General features: G+C 39.0%; 1 protein-coding gene across 1 annotated transcript in view; it reads right to left on the bottom strand.

Moving 5' to 3' along the window:
• Positions 1-851: 851 nt before the first annotated feature.
• LOC128221910 (talin rod domain-containing protein 1-like) overlaps positions 852-20,243 on the bottom strand; it is a 48,111-nt gene continuing 28,719 nt past the window's right edge. The window contains exons 4-6 of the mRNA XM_052930560.1: positions 17,960-18,577; positions 14,621-14,719; positions 852-9,357 (exon numbers count right to left, since the gene is read on the bottom strand). Coding sequence (XP_052786520.1) covers positions 8,933-9,357; positions 14,621-14,719; positions 17,960-18,577 — 1,142 coding nt within the window. The 3' untranslated portion in view covers positions 852-8,932. The remainder of the gene's footprint in view (positions 9,358-14,620; positions 14,720-17,959; positions 18,578-20,243) is intronic.

Here is a 20,243-nt window from a genome sequence, read left to right on the forward strand (position 1 = left end):
TTATGTCATACTGTAATGTCGAAAAATGAATTGTGATTGAGATTTAAATTAGACTTAAGCATTTTTGTGATATTGGGACCTGGTCATGGTAAAGGATGGTGAGTGATGATTACAGGGCAGTCAAGGATGGTGATGGTTGACTACAGGGCAGTAAGGGATGATGAGTGTTGACTACAGGGCACAGTAAATGATGGTAAGTGTAGACTACTGGGCATAGTATGGATGGTGAGTGTTGACTACAGGGCAAGGTAAAGGATGGACTAGACAATCATGGCTTAAATACTCCGCAAAGAGTGCATAGCGTGCATGAGTTTTAAAAACCATTGTTCCAACACTGACTTTAAAATTAAGACTAGAAGATAGTCAGTTGTTGTCTTGTGAAGTTTTCTGTCGATACACGGCGGTCTTGTCTAAAATGAAGTGATGAGCATGCATAACAAATACTTAAATAGTCACGTAAGTAACATAAATATAACAAAGGCACCACAAAGCGATAGCTGACACTCAAAAACATAATTTGAACACAGGGCATAATTTGACAAAAGTCAAAGCCAGAGTTATTGGCCTTGTAACATGTGTACTAAATTTCAGTGAAATATCTTTTAATTATTCAGCGTTAAATTTTGCAAGCATACGCATAGACACCAATGACAGTGACACCAATAGTATGATGATACCAATATTATTTTTCTATTTTTCTAAAATATTTATTGTTTTACATTATGGTTTATCTATACTGCTATCCAGTAAACAAATGCATCTGAGAAACTCTTCTCATGGTTCATGCATACTGTTAAACAGTATGGCCAAGAACCACTTCTCAAAGCATGGGTAAACAAAGAAACTAAAGCTGAGGAATGGTAGGTCTCTATATTTGATTCACATCATGTATAGCAAACAAATATAAACATCAGTAAAAATCACTCAATAAAAAACCTGACTAGAATTGACATGTTACATAACTGAAAGTTCAATACAAGAGAATTCAGAGACTATCCAAGGTGAGAGAATTCAGAGACTATCCAAGGTGAGAGAATTCAGAGACTATCCAAGGTGAGAGAATTTGGAGACTATCCAAGGTGAGAGAATTTGGAGACTATCCAAGGTGAGAGAATTTGGAGATTATCCAAGGTGAGAGAATTTGGAGACTATCCAAGGTGAGAGAATTTGGAGACTATCCAAGGTGAGAGAATTTAGAGACTATCCAAGGTGAGAGAATTTGGAGATAATCCAAGGTGAGAGAATTCAGAGACTATCCAAGGTGAGAGAATTTGGAAACTATCCAAGGTGAGAGAATTTGGAGATTATCCAAGGGAGAGAATTCAGAGACTATCCAAGGTGAGAGAATTTGGAGACTATCCAAGGTGAGAGAATTTGGAGACTATCCAAGGTGAGAGAATTTGGAGACTATCCAAGGTGAGAGAATTCAAAGACTATCCAAGGTGAGAGAATTCAGAGACTATCCAAGGTGAGAGAATTCAGAGACTATCCAAGGTGAGAAAATTCAGAGACTATCCAAAGTGAGAGAATTTGGAGACTATCCAAGGTGAGAGAATTTGGAGGTTATCCAAGGTGAGAGAATTCAGAGACTATCCAAAGTGAGAGAATTCAGAGACTATCCAAGGTGAGAGAATTCAGAGACTATCCAAGGTGAGAGAATTAGGAGACTATCCAAGGTGAGAGAATTTGGAGACTATCCAAGGTGAGAGAATTTGGAGACTATCCAAGGTGAGAGAATTTGGAGACCATCCAAGGTGAGAGAATTTGGAGACTATCCAAGGTGAGAGAATTTGGAGACTATCCAAGGTGAGAGAGTCTGGAGACTAGCCAATGTGAGAGAGTCTGGAGACTAGCCAATGTAAGACAGTCTGAAGACTAGCCAATGTGAGAGAGTCTGGAGACTATCCAAGGTGAGAGAATTTGGAGACATTATCCAAGGTTTAGAATTTGGAGACTACTTAATGTGAGAGAATTTGGAGACTATCCAAGGTGAGAGAATTTGGAGACATTATCCAAGGTGAGAGAATTTGGAGACTACTTAATGTAAGAGAATTTGCAGACAACCCAATGTTGAAGAGTTTGGTGACTATCCAATGTGAGAGTCTGGAGACTATCAAATGGTAGAGAGTTTGGAGACTATCCAATGAGAGAGTCTGGTGACTATCCAATGTGAGAGAGTCTTGAGACTAGCCAATGTAAGAGAGTTTGGAGACTAGCCAATGTAAGAGGGTTTGGTGACTAGCCAATGAAAGAGAGTTTGAAGACCATCCAATGTAAGAGAGTCTTGGGACTAGCCAATGTGAGAGAGTCTGGTGACTAACCAATGTAAGAGAGTCTGGTGACTAACCAATGTAAGAGAGTCTGGGGACTAACCAATGTTAGAGAGTCTGGAGACTAGCCAATGTAAGAGAGTCTGGTGACTAACCAATGTAAGAGAGTCTGGAGACTAGCCAATGTGAGAGAGTCTGGTGACTAGCCAATGTGAGAGAGTCTGGAGACTATCCAATGTAAGAGAGTCTGGTGACTAGCCAATGTGAGAGAGTCTGGAGACTATCCAATGTAAGAGAGTCTGGTGACTAGCCAATGTGAGAGAGTCTGGAGACTAACAAATGTGAGAGAGTCTGGAGACTAACCAATGTGAGAGAGTCTGGAGACTATCCAATGTAAGAGAGTCTGGTGACTAGCCAATGTAAGAGAGTCTGGTGACTAGCCAATGTGAGAGAGTCTGGTGACTAGCCAATGTAAGAGAGTCTGGTGACTAGCCAATGTAAGAGAGTCTGGAGACTAGCCAATGTAAGAGAGTCTGGAGACTAGCCAATGGGAGAGAGTCTTGAGACTAGCCAATGTAAGAGAGTCTGAAGAATAGCCAATGTGAGAGAGTCTGGAGACTAGCCAATGTAAGACAGTCTGAAGACTAAACCAATGTAAGAGAGTCTGGTGACTAGCCAATGTTAGAGAGTCTGGAGACTAGCCAATGTAAGAGAGTCTGGTGACTAACCAATGTTAGAGAGTCTGGAGACTAGCCAATGTAAGAGAGTCTGGTGACTAACCAATGTAAGAGAGTCTGGAGACTAGCCAATGTAAGAGAGTCTGGAGACTATCCAATGTAAGAGAGTCTGGTGACTAGCCAATGTGAGCGAGTCTGGAGACTATCCAATGTAAGAGAGTCTGGTGACTAGCCAATGTAAGAGAGTCTGGTGACTAGCCAATGTAAGACAGTCTGGTGACTAGCCAATGTAAGAGAGTCTGGTGACTAGCCAATGTAAGAGAGTCTGGTTACTAGCCAATGTGAGAGAGTCTGGTGACTAGCCAATGTAAGAGAGTCTGGTGACTAGCCAATGTAAGAGAGTCTGGAGACTAGCCAATGTAAGAGAGTCTGGAGACAAGCCCATGTGAGAGAGTCTCGAGACTAGCCAATGTAAGAGAGTCTGGAGACTAGCCAAAGTAAGACAGTCTGAAGACTAGCCAATGTGAGAGAGTCTGGAGACTAGCCAATGTGAGGGAGTCTGGAGACTAGCCAATGTGAGACAGTCTGGAGACTAGCCAATGTAAGAGAGTCTGGAGACTAGCCAATGTGAGAGAGTCTGGAGACTAGCCAATGTAAGACAGTCTGGAGACTAGCCAATGTAAGAGAGTCTGGAGACTAGCCAATGTGAGAGAGTCTGGAGACTAGCCAATGTAAGAGAGTCTGGAGACTAGCCAATGTGAGAGAGTCTGGTAACTAGCCAATGTAAGAGAGTCTGGTGACTAGCCAATGTAAGAGAGTCTGGAGACTAGCCAATGTAAGAGGGTCTGAAGACTAGCCAATGTGAGAGGGTCTGGAGACTAACCAATGTGAGAGAGTCTGGAGACTAGCCAATGTAAGAGAGTCTGGAGACTAGCCAATGTAAGCGGGTCTGAAGACTAGCCAATGTGAGAGAGTCTGGAGACTAGCCAATGTAAGAGGGTCTGGAGACTAGCCAATGTAAGAGAGTCTGGAGACTAACCAATGTAAGAGAGTCTGGTGACTAACCAATGTAAGAGAGTCTGGAGACTAGCCAATGTAAGAGGGTCTGGAGACTAGCCAATGTAAGAGAGTCTAGAGACTAGCCAATGTAAGAGGGTCTGGAGACTAGCCAATGGAAGAGAGTCTGGTTACTAGCCAATGTGAGAGAGTCTGGAGACGTGCCAATGTGAGAGAGTCTGGAGACTATCCAATGTGAGAGAGTCTGGAGACTATCCAATGTGAGAGAGTCTGGTGACTAGCCAATGTGAGAGAGTCTGGTGACTAGCCAATGTAAGAGAGTCTGGTGACTAGCCAATGTAAGAGAGTCTGGTGACTAGCCAATGTAAGAGAGTCTGGTGACTAGCCAATGTAAGAGAGTCTGGTGACTAGCCAATGTAAGAGGGTCTGGAGACTAGCCAGTGTAAGAGAGTCTGGAGACTAACCAATGTAAGAGAGTCTGGTGACTAACCAATGTAAGAGAGTCTGGAAACTAGCCAATGTAAGAGGGTCTGGAGACTAGCCAATGTAAGAGAGTCTGGAGACTAGCCAATGTAAGAGGGTCTGGAGACTAGCCAATGTAAGAGAGTCTGGTTACTAGCCAATGTGAGAGTGTCTGGAGACGTGCCAATGTGAGAGAGTCTGGAGACTATCCAATGTAAGAGAGTCTGGAGACTATCCAATGTGAGAGTGTCTGGTGACTAGCCAATGTAAGAGAGTCTGGTGACTAGCCAATGTAAGAGAGTCTGGTGACTAGCCAATGTAAGAGAGTCTGGTGACTAGCCAATGTAAGAGAGTCTGGTGACTAGCCAATGTAAGAGAGTCTGGAGACTAGCCAATGTAAGAGAGTCTGGAGACTAGCCAATGTTAGAGAGTCTGCCGACTAGCCAATGTAATAGGGTCTGGAGACTAGCCAATGTTAGATAGTCTTGCGACTAGCCAATGTAAGAGGGCCTGGAGACTAGCCAATGTAAGAGAGTCTGGTGACTAGCCAATGTAAGAAAGTCTGGTGACTAGCCAATGTGAGAGAGTTTGGCACAAATAGTTGGTGACTAGCCAATGTAAGAGAGTTTGGAAACTATTCAATGAAAGAGAGTTTGGAAACTATCAAATGTGAGAGCACCAACATGTTAAAGGTATCAAGTAATTTAGTACAACAGCAACGAAACACATTATAACATATTACTATAAAATATAATGTAGAACAATTAAAGTGAACATATGTTTAAACAAGAGCTGTCGTAAGACAGTGTGCTCGACTACGCTGCTTTGACTTAAAAGTGAATACAATAACGATGTAATATGTGCCTGTCAAAAGCAATAAAACAATCAAATTAAAAAGTGAACAAGAATTGCCATGTGACAAAATCCGGTTTTTAATTATTGGCAGAAGAGATTCAGTTTCAACTGCTTTCTTCTATTTTTTGTAACAGTGACCTTGATCCTAAGGGCCCCAAACGCAATCCAATGAAAATCCTCCATAAACTCTTCCTACATAAAAAGTTTGGTCACAGTATGTCAATCATAACTGAAACAGTAATCTATTTTTAGTAACAGTGACCTTGACCCTAGGGAATCCATGAAAGCTCTGCATATCATCTACTTGTCCTATATACTAAGTTTGGTCACATATGTCAACCCTTACTTAAGTTAATCAGTACTAACCATATTTCTTTTTTTAGCAACAGTGACCTTGACCTAGAACATAGCTCTCGGGGCCCAAAACACAATCTCAGAAAAGGTCTCTATAAACTTTTCCTATATACCAAGTTTGGTCACAACATGTAGACCCTTACTTAAGTTATTCAAAACCAACCCTTTTTCTATTAATAGTAACCTTGACCTTGATCGTAGGGGCCTCAAACGCATTCCCATAAAAGGTCTCCATAAACTTTTTCTATATACCAAGTTTGGTCTCTTATAATATGTCAAACCTAGCTAAAATTATTCGATACATAATGTGACTTTGATGCTGCCCTCCCACCAGCCCGCCCGAACAATAACGCAAGTCATTCAAATAACTTGTTTTCCCTTTATGAAAATGTGCTTAAGAATATAACAAGAGGGCCAAGATGGCCTTAAATCGCTCACCTAAGTAAAAGAGTTTAACCTTTGTAATCCATATAGCTTGATATTTGTTCTTAAAGAATATTGAAAAACATACTGGTCAAACATGTTGCCTGGATAATCACTAACATGACTTGTCACAGTTGCCTGCACACTGACAGGACTTGTCACAGTATCCTGCACTCTGACAGGACTTGGTGATTGACTGCACACTGACAGGATTTTGTTCAGTTGCCTGCACACTGACAGGACTTGATAATTGACTGCACACTGACAGCACTTGGTACAGATACCTGCACACTGAGAGAACTTTTTATTAGTTGCCTGCACACTGACTTTGTTCAATTGCCTGCACACTGACAGGACTTCATTCAATTGCCTGCACACTGACAAAACTATGTTAAATTGCTTGCACACTGAAATAACTTTCAGTAAAGAGATACACAAACAACAAACAGTGCCTTTAACTGCCTTAAACTCTAAAAATCAAATATCAGAACACATTCAGCACCTTCCACTAATATTATCGCTTCTTCCATCTAGGTCAACATCATCTTCCTTAAAATGTTCCAAATCATTTTTTTCTTTATATTCATTAAGGCTTATTCACTATCCACACTGAAGATAAGATTGTAGCTTAGAATAATCTACATGAAGTTTACGATAATCTACATGAAGTTCAATCGAAAAGTCTGATCATTAAATTTATCATTAAGTGAAAATGAAATTTCTTCTAAAGAATAAAGTGTATAATAATAATTTGAATCTATGAACCTAAAAAAATAATAATAATTACCTTAGAAGTGACTATGTTGAAGACTTAATAAAATTTAAAATCTATTCCCTTGTTACTAAAAATAGAAAGTAGTGGAATCTCCAACAAAAAGGGAGACCATATAGCAAGACTTGCTGCCCTTGCTTCAAGAGTAACCTTTACATAACTATCAGATTTTAACATTTTGGCCATTTTGTCTATGTTGTTGATCAATCATGACCCCTTGTTGTTTTTTGTAGAGGGTCACCCAAGGAAGCTTCCTGTAAAGTTAAATTGAATTTGGACTGGTAGTTTCAGAGGAGATGTTTTTTAAAGCAAAACAGGAAGACAGCCATTTTGTTGTTGTTGCTGTTGATCAATCATGATCCCTTGTTGTATTTTTGTAGAGGGTCACCCATGGAAGCTTCCTGTGAAGTTTCATTGAATTTGGCCAAGTAGTTTCAGAGGAGTTGTTTGTTAAGCAATTGTTGACGGAGGGACGGACGGACGGACTGGTTTCGGACAAAGACCGATCACAACAGCTCACCTTAAGCACTTCGTGCTCTGGTGAGCTAAAAATGTGCCCTTCAAAAGAAATAAAAATAAAGTTAAAAAAATAAAAATAAAAAAATATTCAAGGGCCATAATTTGTATTTAGGGTTAAAGTGGAGTTATGTTTCTTGTTGCATTTTATTAAGTGCATTGAATGAAAGGTATAGAAGTTTTTTTTATTAAAATCCCAACATGCCCTAAACTTTAACTTGCCCTAAAACTTTAACCTAAGTCAATCAGGGGCCATAACTTGTATTAAGGATAATATAATAAGTTATGTAACCTCATTGTGTGATGGTCCTAAACAATTGTGTGAAGTATTGAGTCAATTGAATGAAGGGTATAGAAGTTATTAATAAATATCTCAACCTACCTTAAAACTTTAACCTAAAGTCCATAGTCAATCAGGGGCCATAATTTTTATAAAAGATAATATGGAGTTATCTAACCTCATTATGTGATGGCTCTGAACAACTGTGTGAAGTATTAAGTCAATTGAATGAACGGTATTGGACTTATAAGTTAAAATCCCAACTCGCCCTAAAACTTTAAGCGGGCGCCGACGCTGGGGCGAGTAGTATAGCCCTCCTTATTCTTCGAATAGTCGAGCTAATGAGATTCAACAAGCCAAGGTTAAACAAACAACTACAGATATATCATCCAAAACACAGTGAGATAACAAGAAGCTATTCATTTACACAAGTTAATACCATTCATCCAGCTTTCAATCTGTATGTTATAGAATAATCATGTACAAACTCCAAGATGATACAAACAATACATATTTTTAAATATTCACCTTTTACATAATAAAACATCAAAAGTCCACATCTACATGAATATTGTTGCAATAGCATATGATCTAGTTCTAAAAATGTCATAACTGTTGTTTCTTTGTTCAAAGTTTTGGGGAATATGTTCTGCTCAAGTCAAGAAAATGAAAGCTTATGAGAATTAAGTTTCAGACAATTTCAACAGAACACAGAAAACAAAGGTGACTTGTGATTTATTCCTTCCATACACTTCCAGAAAACAAAGGTGACATGTAATCTATTCCTTCCATACACTTCCAGAAAACAAAGGTGACATGTAATCTATTCCTTCCATACACTTCCAGAAAACAAAGGTGACATGTAATCTATTCCTTCCATACACTTCCAGAAAACAAAGGTGACATGTAATATATTCCTTCCATACACTTCTATGCATTAAACACTTAATCATATTGTTCTTAGTCTTTGAGTCTCAAAACATATTATATTCAATATTGATAGAAATACTACATTCTGATGATAGACATTACATGTAGTAACATCTCTTTTATATGCCTGAGACAGAAATAAATATTTTAATAAACGCCATAATGAAGAAGACTAGAGATTCATTGCTTTAAATATGGTCATGGCCCTTAAAACAAACAGAACAGAATGAGAGTTTGAACTTGCATGTTTTATGAATCCCTAGTTATAATGTGTTGTATTGCACAATACTGGAAAATACAGAGCACTCAAGTTGAATTTACAGAAATGTTGTGACAACTTTTTATCTTCAAGGGAAGTGTAATGACCATTCCCAATCTATCTGGAGACTACACTTGATGTGGTGATATCCGAGGCAGTGAGGGTTGTCGTGGTGATGTCAGACGGTGCAAGGGTTGATGAAGGAGACTGGTCATGTGGCCCTTCACCACCATCTTTCCCATCATCCTCCACTCTACTTGGTATAGGCGATCTTCTCCCAAAGTGGATCAACTCTCGGGGACTGTCTGAGGAGTCACCATTTTTTATGAAGTTCTCCCCCTTTAATGGACTTAAGCCTTTCACTTGAAAATCCATTTTAAAACGTTTCTGGAGTTCGTGTTTGAGATGGTTGCTGGATTTGAGGACACATGAGTGACATGACCGCACCTTGTGTGTGTAGTGAGAATTACCTGTGTCGTAGGTGAAGTCTCGTAGGGATTTGCACAGCTGTACACACCCAGACACAAGGTTCATACACGGACCTGCAATACAACACAATACAATGTTAACAATATCATACATCATAAGGAAAGCTATGAAAGATAACAAAAACACTGCAAGTGTTTACCCATGTTCATCTGCATTTCACAATTCATCAAGGAGCATACATTAAAATTTGTTAAGCCACAATTATAATCCATGCTACACACTTGTTTTGTCACTATAGTAACAAGTGTACTTTTTAGGTTAATATTTTTTTTAATTTTGACAAAGCTAAAGTGAAAGCATTAACATCAACAATCTACAAGAGATGTTTGCCCCTGAGCGCCATGTTGTCAAGATTATTTGTACAATTGAATGAAATATGCAAGAACTGAAATGAAAGCTGACTTGTCATTGACATTGGATGCCTTTGAGGCAGTTTTAAGATTATGACCATTCAAAGTGTGAGGATAGTAGATATAGTTTTTAATAATGTTTAAATGATGACTGATGCAGATAAAAATGTATCCTCTTAGCAGCAGAGAATAAGTAAATATGACAAAATTTTAATGACAAATATGAATTATGACCTTTGACTCTTTGACCTCAAAATCCATAGGACTCCTCAACTGGTCGCCCAAAACCTAAATGACGCGTTAAGAGCCATGGGTGCAGGCATTGTTAAGTTATCACACAGGCAAACTTTTTGTGTTGTCAAGTTTGGTGACCATAGGTCCAGAAATCGTTGAGTTTGCCTTCAAAGTCACTGTGACCATGACCCTTGGCCCCGATGACCACTAAAATCAAAAGGGGTCATCTACTGGTCAGGCCCAACCTCCAAGTCAAGTTTGAGGGCCATGGGTGCAGGCATTGTCGATTTATCACTTGGACAACCTTTTTTCATTCAAGGTCACTGTGACCTAGACCTTTGATCCAATGACCCCTAAAATCATTAGGGGTCATCTACTTGTCAGGACCAGCCTCCATGTCAAGTTAGATGACCATTGGTCTAGGCATTGTTGAGTTCCACTTGGACAGTTTTTAAAATCCTTTTACCATTAAAGGTCACTGTGACCATGACCCTTGGCCCCGATGACCCCTAAAATCAATAGGGGTCATTTACTGGTCAGGCCCAACCTCAAAATCAAGTTTGAGGGCCATGGGTGCAGGCATTGTTTATTTATCACTCGGACAACCTTTTTTCATTCAAGGTCACTGTGACCTAGACCTTTGATCTGATGACCCCTAAAATCAATAGGGGACATCTACTGGTCAGGACCAGCCTCCATGTCAACTTAGATGACCATTGGTCTAGACATTGTTGAGTTCCACTCGGACATGCTTTAAAATCCGTTTACCATTAAAGGTCACTGTGACCTTGACCTTTGACCTGATGATCCCTATAATTGATAGGGGTCCTCTACTGGTCGGGCCCAACCTTCATGTCAAGTTTGATGACCATGAATTATTTAGTTATTAATCGGACAAGCATTGGTCTACCGATGGACCGACCGACATGTGCAAAGCAATATTCCCCTCTTCTTCGAAGGGGGGCATAATAAAAATACAAGTGATGGCAATGAGTACTTGATTTATTGCCTATTTACTAAAATACTAATTCAATACTCGAGTACTGAAAAACAAAACAAAAAAAAACAGTGTTGTTTTAAATTTCACTAAATGCACGATATACAGACAGCATTATACGGACAATGTAACTGTACTGGTGCATTGCAAACAAAACACAATGAATGGTCCCTCTTATCCCAGCTTAGGTGCATAATTTAACATATCAAATTTAATGACAGTTCTGATGAGATTATACAAACTGTCAACAAAAGCAAATATAAACTAGCGATAATCATTGCTTTTTTTAATGAAAAAGTGCTTGTCTCCCCCATTGTGTGGGTGTAGATAAGAAATAATCAATGACCGACATGAAATTTGTACTTAGACCATAGACAATGTAATTTAGGGGTCATCTTCTGGTCATGACCAATCTGCATACCATGAATGAAGTTCCTGGGTTCAAGTGTTTTTTAGTTAATGAGCAGATATTATTTTTACCTCACTGTCACTGCGACCTAAATATCCCATCCTTGACCTTTGACCTACTTACCACCAAATCAATAGAAGTCATTAAATAGTCATGACCAACTGGCATACCAAGTATGAGGTGCAAGCATTCTTTAGTAAATCAGCAGAAACCATTTTTTCCCTCAAGGTCACTGTGACCTTTACCTTTGACCTGCTGATCCCAAAATCAAAAAAGGGTCATCTATTGGTCATGACCAACCTGCATACCACTATGACATTCCTGGGACTTAGCTTTCTCAAGATATTGAGTGGAAACGAAGTGTGACGTATGGACTGACTGACTGACTAACTGTCATGACTAACTGACGACAGGGCAAAAACAATATGTTTCCCCAATTCCTTTCGGGGGGACATAATTAATGGCTAGATTTTCATCCCAATGTTTTTTTTAAATGGGGGCGGTTGGTGACATTTTATTTTCTATTGTTTTTTATGTGTTCATGCACTTCCTTAATGCATAAGGGACCATATACCTGTGTTTCTAGACGCACCACAAACACAATCATAACAATTCTCCTTCTTTACATGTTAATGTTTACACTGGCACCATAGGTATGCATAAACACTGTTGCTGGAGATTACTGGACTGATACGTAAATACAGACCTAAGTTCAACCTTTTAATTTGAGTCAATTATATTTCAGGGGAGGTGGTAAAATGAGGTGGGCAGGGATAAAAATCTAGCAATTGATTTATAGTCGCCTAACAGCCCCAATCTGTATAAGTGTCATAAGCAGAGTTTTGATAGCTGAACATCTGCCACACAATTCTATTATTTACCAATTAGTTTTCACAAAATACACATATACGAGCAAAGTAGGAAATATCAATTTACCAAACACAGCCTTGGAAACTCATGTTGAGAGTTAGTTTTCTCCCCTCCCCCATAAATTCATCCTAGTTTCCAAACTTACCAAACACAGCCTTGGATACTCATGTTGAGAGTTAGTTCACTCCCCTCCCCCATAAATTCATCCTAGTTAAGTACCAAACTTACCAAACACAGCCTTGGAAACTCATGTTGAGAGTAAGTTCTCTCCCCTCCCCCATAAATTCATCCTAGTTTCCAAACTTACCAAACACGGCCTTGGATACTCATGTTGAGTTAGTTCTCTCCCCTCCCCCATAAATTCATCCTAGTTTCCAAACTTACCAAACACGGTCTTGGATACTCATGTTGAGTTAGTTCTCTCCCCTCCCCCATAAATTCATCCTAGTTTCCAAACTTATCAAACACAGCCTTGGATACTCATGTTGAGAGTTAGTTCTCTCCCCTCACCCATAAATTCATCCTAGTTTCCAAATTTACCAAACACAGCCTTGGATACTATGTTGAGAGTTAGTTCTCTCCCCTCCCCCATAAATTCATCCTAGTTTCCAAACTTACCAAACACAGCCTTGGATACTCATGTTGAGTTAGTTCTCTCCCCTCCCCCATAAATTCATCCTAGTTTCCAAATTTACCAAACACAGCCTTGGAAACCCATGTTGAGTTAGTTCTCTCCCCTCCCCCATAAATTCATCCTAGTTTCCAAACTTACCAAACACAGCCTTGGATACTCATGTTGAGAGTAAGTTCTCTCCCCTCTCCCATAAATTCATCCTAGTTTCCAAACTTACCAAACACGGCCTTGGATACTCATGTTGAGTTAGTTCTCTCCCCTCCCCCATAAATTCATCCTAGTTTCCAAACTTACCAAACACGGCCTTGGATACTCATGTTGAGTTAGTTCTCTCCCCTCCCCCATAAATTCATCCTAGTTTCCAAATTTACCAAACACAGCCTTGGATACTCATGTTGAGTTAGTTCTCTCCCCTCCCCCATAAATTCATCCTAGTTTCCAAACTTACCAAACACGTCCTTGGATACTCATGTTGAGAGTTAGTTCTCTCCCCTCCCCCATAAATTCATCCTAGTTTCCAAATTTACCAAACACAGCCTTGGATACTATGTTGAGAGTAAGTTCTCTCCCCTCCCCCATAAATTCATCCTAGTTTCCAAACTTACCAAACACAGCCTTGGATACTCATGTTGAGTTAGTTCTCTCCCCTCCCCCATAAATTCATCCTAGTTTCCAAACTTACCAAACACTTTCCAAACTTACCAAACAGGGCCTTGGATACTCATGTTGAGAGTTAGTTCTCTCCCCTCCCCCATAAATTCATCCTAGTTTCCAAATTACCAAACACGTCCTTGGATACTCATGTTGAGAATAAGTTCTCTCCCCTCCCCCATAAATTCATCCTAGTTTCCAAACTTACCAAACACGGCCTTGGATACTCATGTTGAGTTAGTTCTCTCCCCTCCCCCATAAATTCATCCTAGTTTCCAAACTTACCAAACACGGCCTTGGATACTCATGTTGAGTTAGTTCTCTCCCCTCACCCATAAATTCATCCTAGTTTCCAAACTTACCAAACACGGCCTTGGATACTCATGTTGAGTTAGTTCTCTCACCTCCCCCATAAATTCATCCTTGTTTTCAAACTTACCAAACACAGCCTTGGAAACCCATGTTTAGAGTTAGTTTTCTCCCACCTCAGATAAGTAGATCCAATAATTTAACCATGCTAGAAATTCTTATCTTGCCCACGGGCGAAAATAAAATGCCTGTATGGAACTCCTTTTTAATGGTCGCCACATTGTTATTACCTCCCTTGTTGAAGACTGTCATCTGTAGTATCATGGAAACCTTGTCTTGTAGCAATATTTAGAACGCTAATTTATTATTTCTCGCTTCAAGTGACCATAAAACAGTTTTCACGCACCTTTTAATAAATAATGCTTCACTCTCCTTAGAACTATTGAAAGACCGATTTGACTATTAACATAATCTGAATCACTGCGCACAAATCCATGACAACCACGAATTATCGCATATCAATACGCACTTATTTTCACTAAGCACAAAATAGTTCCAGCAAAAAAAAAATCATTTTTACTTTATTTTGTTTAACTGAGGTGGGAGAAAAAGCTTTTACCATAGCCGCTCGACTATTAGTAGCTGGGTTCATCCCTACCCTCGCACAGGGTGTTTTGCGGAAACTCGGTAAACCTCGTTTCCGCAAAACACCCTATGCTCGGTTTGGAATTAACCTATCTTACACTCTCGTCCATGGGAGATACTTATACTCTCCCTTACCCAATAAATTCATCTTTGATACTCATGTTGGGAGTTAGTTCTCTCCCCTCCCCCATATAGTTATTCTTGTAACTGAACTTACCAAACACAGCCTTCTGTACATCCTTCTCCTCAGGAGTTAGTTCTCTCCCCTCACCCACAAACTCCTCTTCTGTTGCCAGGCTTACCAGGGCACAGCTTGCTGGAATCAAAGAATGTGGATAATAATGTATGGTCTATTGAACACAGCCATATAACTGGGCTACTTTACTATAAAGTGTGAGACCAAAAGTAATATTCATTTATTTAAATGATATCCTATACGGTTTGTCCAAATTGACAACAGATTGGGCATATTATTAAAAAGAAGTGAAAATACCAAGTTAATAATTTCAGTTTCAAAATGAAAGTAATAGAGGATATTTGTTTTTTTCACGAGTGTCATAGAAAAACATTTTCACATGTGGCGAAGCATAAGTGCACATATGTTCCAAAAAATAAAAAACAATTTTATTTTAATAGGGGCATGAATACATAACCAAATTACTATGCCGCTATTTAATGAATGAAAATTTGGAAGGTCAAATGTGTTAGCAAAACAAATGCGGATACTCGTTGGATTTTAAACATTCTTCTTAGTTTAAGACTGCATGTGTTTCATAGTAAATAAATATTCAGTTATCTTACTGTCAGAGACCAGTCTGTTTCGCTTGAAAACCGGTTTGTTTTGCAGGTAAAGAGTGAATGCCACACTAGTTTGTTGACAAATTTTAAGGCGTGTGTGGGGTAAAAAATATCGGATTATCTGTAAATTATTGTGTGAATTTTCTGGGAAGCTCATTTTTCGTATTACAAAGGCAAAAAGTTTAAAATACATTTGAACGATGATATAAAATTCTAGTTATGTTTGAACAGTTGTTTTCGTCTGTAATTTGTTTGGTATGAAAGCAAATGTTCGAACATTCAGCTTCAAGATCAAGAAAATGTTTGAAAAACGGGATAACAGGTAATAAACGGTAATTTGGTAATTTTCAAATATATATTTTTATAAATTTATAAACGTTTTTTTAATTTTTAAACATTTTTTTGCCAATATTTACTGGTTCAAATTGAAGTGTTCTGTTTTGGTCAAGGCAAGTAACTACAAAGGAATTTAAAAGTAGTTCTAAAAGTTGACATTTTCACTCCTCATTGTTATTTCACTGTTAAAACCCCATATTTCATCGAAAAGCATAAAAAGAAAAGGTACAAATTAACTAGGGAACCAAAAAACAAAACCGAATGCCTCACCAAATCCTATTTTTTTTGTTCCACAGATTTTTGCCAAAGTGAAAATAAAATAAACTACAATTTAGTCATTTTTCATAAACAAGAGGGCCAAATGGCCCTGAATCGCTCACCTGTCATATATTGCACATTCTTCCATTATATACAAATATTGAAAACCTAAGCCTATGAACACGGGGCGTGGCCAATTTTGACCCCAGGGCTACAGTTTGAACAATCTTAATAGTGGTCCGATAAACAATGCTTCATACCAAATATCTAAGGCCTTCGCCTTTTGGTTTCGGAGAAGAAGATTTTTTAAGTTTTCATCATATACATATATAAGGAAACCCATGACCGCCCGGGTGGGGCCATTTTTTGACCCCAGAGCCAAAGATTGAACAATATTGGTACAAGTCAACTAGATGATATATCATGCCAAATATCTAAGCTCTTGTCACTACTTGATTTTACGTTTGTATCTATATATGTATATTTGTTATTAATTGTTGTATGTGGCCCATATTGAAAATTGGTATGTGTACTAAATATGTTATCCAGTTTAAATTAAGACATTACTTGTCTTTGTGAGTTCGGAGAAGATTTTTTAAGTTTTCACTATAACACATATAGAGAAAACCCATCAGCCCCGGGGTGTGGCCAATTTTGACCCCAGGGCCATAATTTGAACAATCTTTGTAGAGTTCCACTAGACGATGAATCATGCCAAATATCTAAGCTCTAAGCAACGTAAGTTCAGAGGAGATGATTTTTGAAGTTTTCACTATAAACATATAGAGAAAACCCATGACCCCCCAAGGGGGCGGGGCCAATTTTGACCCCAAGGCCATAATTTGAACAATCTTTGTAGAGGTCCACTAGACGATGAATCATGCCAAATATCTAAGCTCTAGTCCAAGTAAGTTCAAAGGAGAAGATTTTTGAAGTTTTCACTATAAACATATAGAGAATACCCATGACCCCCCGGGGCGGGGCCAATTTTGACCCCAAGGCCATAATTTGAACAATCTTTGTAAAGATCCACTAGACGATGAATCATGCCAAATATCTAAGCTCTAGTCCAAGTAAGTTCAGAGGAGAAGATTTTTGAAGTTTTAACTATAAACATATTGAGAATACCCATGACCCCCCGGGGCGGGGCCAATTTTGACCCCAGGGCCATAATTTGAACAAACTTTGTAGAGGTCCACTAGACGATGAATCATGACAAATATCTAAGCTCTAGGCCAAGTAAGTTCAGAGGAGAAGATTTTTTAAGTTTTCACGATAAACATATAGAGAAAACCCATGACCCCCCGGGGCGGGGCCAATTTTGACCCAAAGGCCATCATTTGAACAATCTTGGTAGAGGACCATTTGGTGATCCTACCTACCATATATCAACGGCCTAAGCCTTGTGGTTTGGGAGAAGAAGATTTTTAAAGTTTTTCTTTTTGGTTGCTATGGCAACCAGAGTTCTGCATGGAATTGAATTCTTTGAACAACTTTGATAGAAGACCACCCAAGGAACATCCCTATGAAGTTTTATTAATATTGGCCCAGCGGTTAAGGAGGAGATGTCTTTTAAGTAAATTGTTGACGGACGACGCACGCCGGACGCCGGACAAAAGGCGATCACAAAAGCTCACCTTGTCACAAAGTGACAGGTGAGCTAAAAAATGAAGAGAAAGAAATGCGCAAAATGTTCTATGTTCTTATATTCAATATAAAGAAGAACAGTAAATCAAGATAATTGCCCTTTAACCCATTTGAACATAACTATAACTTAATCTCTATTGGACAATTGGTTAATTTTCAAAAAGTAATTTTTACTCCATTGTAGTAAGCACAAATATGAATAAACCAAATTTCTAAGATAATAATAAGATTTATAAGTATGCTGATCATTGCTTGAGAAAAAGGTGTGAACATTGGGTAGAATATATAATCAATTATTTTGCAGTTTTCAAAAAATCTATTTGTAGTGAAATATAGGTGCGGTTGCACAAAAAAAATAACGATTTTTTTGTTTTTTAACATTTTCAAAATAATAGGTGCCATAAATCAATGGGTTGAAAACATCAGTTTGGTGTGGCCTAATAATTCTACTTCGCATACTAGTTTATTTCTTTTAATAATTCAGCAAGTCACCATCTGTTGGAGACGTGAAAGTTACCTGCCAGTACGGGTTCGCAAAAAGTGACTACACGTGTGTGGTGTCGGGGTGAGCGGTCATTCTTGTACGCTTTAATGCTTGCTATAAGGCCCCCGGCTGCACATGTCACACTCTTTATTGCCAGTTTGAACTGGTCCCTGGTGCCTGTGTCTGGCCCCGCCTCACTGGCTCCCCGACACTGCTCAGTCAGCACAGAGATGTACTTCGAAATATTTGAACAGATGTCCATTATAAATGTGGCGTTAAGCTCATCCAGTCTTGCCCGCTTCAACTGCACGCAGCTTAGTTTGATCTCTAGGCCTGCGTATGATGTGCAGTACTTATCAATCAATGCTGTACTCAAGTCTACCGCCGGCTCCAACTTTTCATACATAACGAAATACACAAGCTCGACCAGAACTGTGACTGCGTCGCCCAGTCTGTACAACATGTCACACACAACCTTCCATCGAGCATTCAGGTCAGCCACAAGCCTTGCAAGGTCTGCCACTATCTCCAGGATAATGGTCAGCGAGGAGTTGATCTGTTCCTGTGCTGACCCCAAACACATCTCCACCGTACTTGTGTTTTCTGTTCTGATTGGTCGGAACTGGCTAGACAACAGCAGCAGCTCAGCCACTGGTGACAAAGAGTCAGAAATATTTTAGGTCTGGGGCCATATTACAAAAGCATCTTAAGGTAAGATTTTACCTTTTCCTTAAATTCAACAATTTCATTAACTGTTTAATTACACAGGTAGAAAGTGTTATGCATAGTGTCAATTCTGCAATTAAATTATGGACACTGAAGTTTTTAAAAATGTAAAATTCATTTTAAAGAATCATTTTTTTGCAGGTTTATAACATTTCCAAATTTTATACTTAAGTTAAAATTTGTTAGAAATAACATAAGATGCTTCTGTAATACGGACCCAGGACCAGTATGTTATAAAATGTGTTTTATTTCCCAACATATTTCATTTTCCTAATGAAAGAATCTCACTGTTCAAATAATATAATGTATTTATGATTTAGAAATAGTTTTCTTTATTTAAAATACACATTAAAATATTCTAAAAATTGATTTCCGTTAGGAGAAAATTTGACAATTAAAATGCCTTGCTGGATGATGAAGAACCCAACATTTCAAGAAATTTATGGAAAGCTATGCAAAGGGTAATTAAAACAAGAAATGTTTGTCAAACATTATGCCCCCCCCCGAGCGCCATGTTGTCAGGATTATATGGACAATTGAATGAAATATGCATGGACCGAAATGACAGCTGATTTGTCACTGACATTGGATGCCGTTGAGGCAGTTTTAAGATTATGTCCATTCAAAGTGTGAGGATATCTAGTGTGTTATAACCATGACCTTTGACTCTATGACCTCAAAAATCCACAGGAGTCATCCGCTGGTCACCAAAAATCTAATTGTCAAGTTTGAGGGCCATGGCATTGACAAGTTATCACAAAGACATGCTTTTTTTTTCAAGGTCACTGTGACCTTGACCTTTGACCTGATGACCCCTCATATCATGAGCGGTTATCTACAGGTCAAATGCAACTCCAAGTCAAGTTTGAGGGCCATGGGTGCAGGCATTGTCAAGTTATCACTGGAAACATTTTCGCATTCAAGGTCACTGTGAACTTGACCGTTGACCTGATGAATCCTAAAATCACTAAGGGTCATTAACTGGTCAGGCCCAACTTCCATGTCAAGTTTGATGATCATAGATGCATGCATTGTTGAGATATCACTGGGAGAAGATTTGTTAACTTTTTTGCGTTAAAGGTTACTGTGACCTTGACCTTGGCCCGATGACCCCCAAAGTCAAGTGGGCCATCTACTCGTCAGGCCCAACCTTCATGTCAAGTTTGATGACCATAGGTCCAGGAACTGTCGAGTTTGCTTTAAAGGTCACTGTGACCTTGACCTTTGACCCCTAAAATCAATAGGGATCATCTACTGGTCAGGCCCAACCTCCAAGTCAAGTTTGAGGGTCATGGGTGCAGGCATTGTCGAGTTATCACTCGGACAACCTTTTACCATTCAAGGTCACTGTGACCTTGACCTTTGGCCTGATGACCCCCCAAAACAATAGGAGTCATCAACTTGTCAGGCCCAACTTCCATATCAAGTTTGATGACCATAGGTCTAGGCATTGTTGAGTTATCACTCGGACTGACCAACCGACCGATCTACTGACCGACATGTACAAAGCAATACACCCCTCTTGATTTGATGTTTTTTTTTTGTGTTACAAATAATACTAACTGACATTTAAAACTTGTCTAGTTGTAGC

The sequence above is a fragment of the Mya arenaria genome, chromosome 16 (genome assembly GCF_026914265.1).
Source record: "Mya arenaria isolate MELC-2E11 chromosome 16, ASM2691426v1".
NCBI classification, from domain to species: domain Eukaryota; kingdom Metazoa; phylum Mollusca; class Bivalvia; order Myida; family Myidae; genus Mya; species Mya arenaria.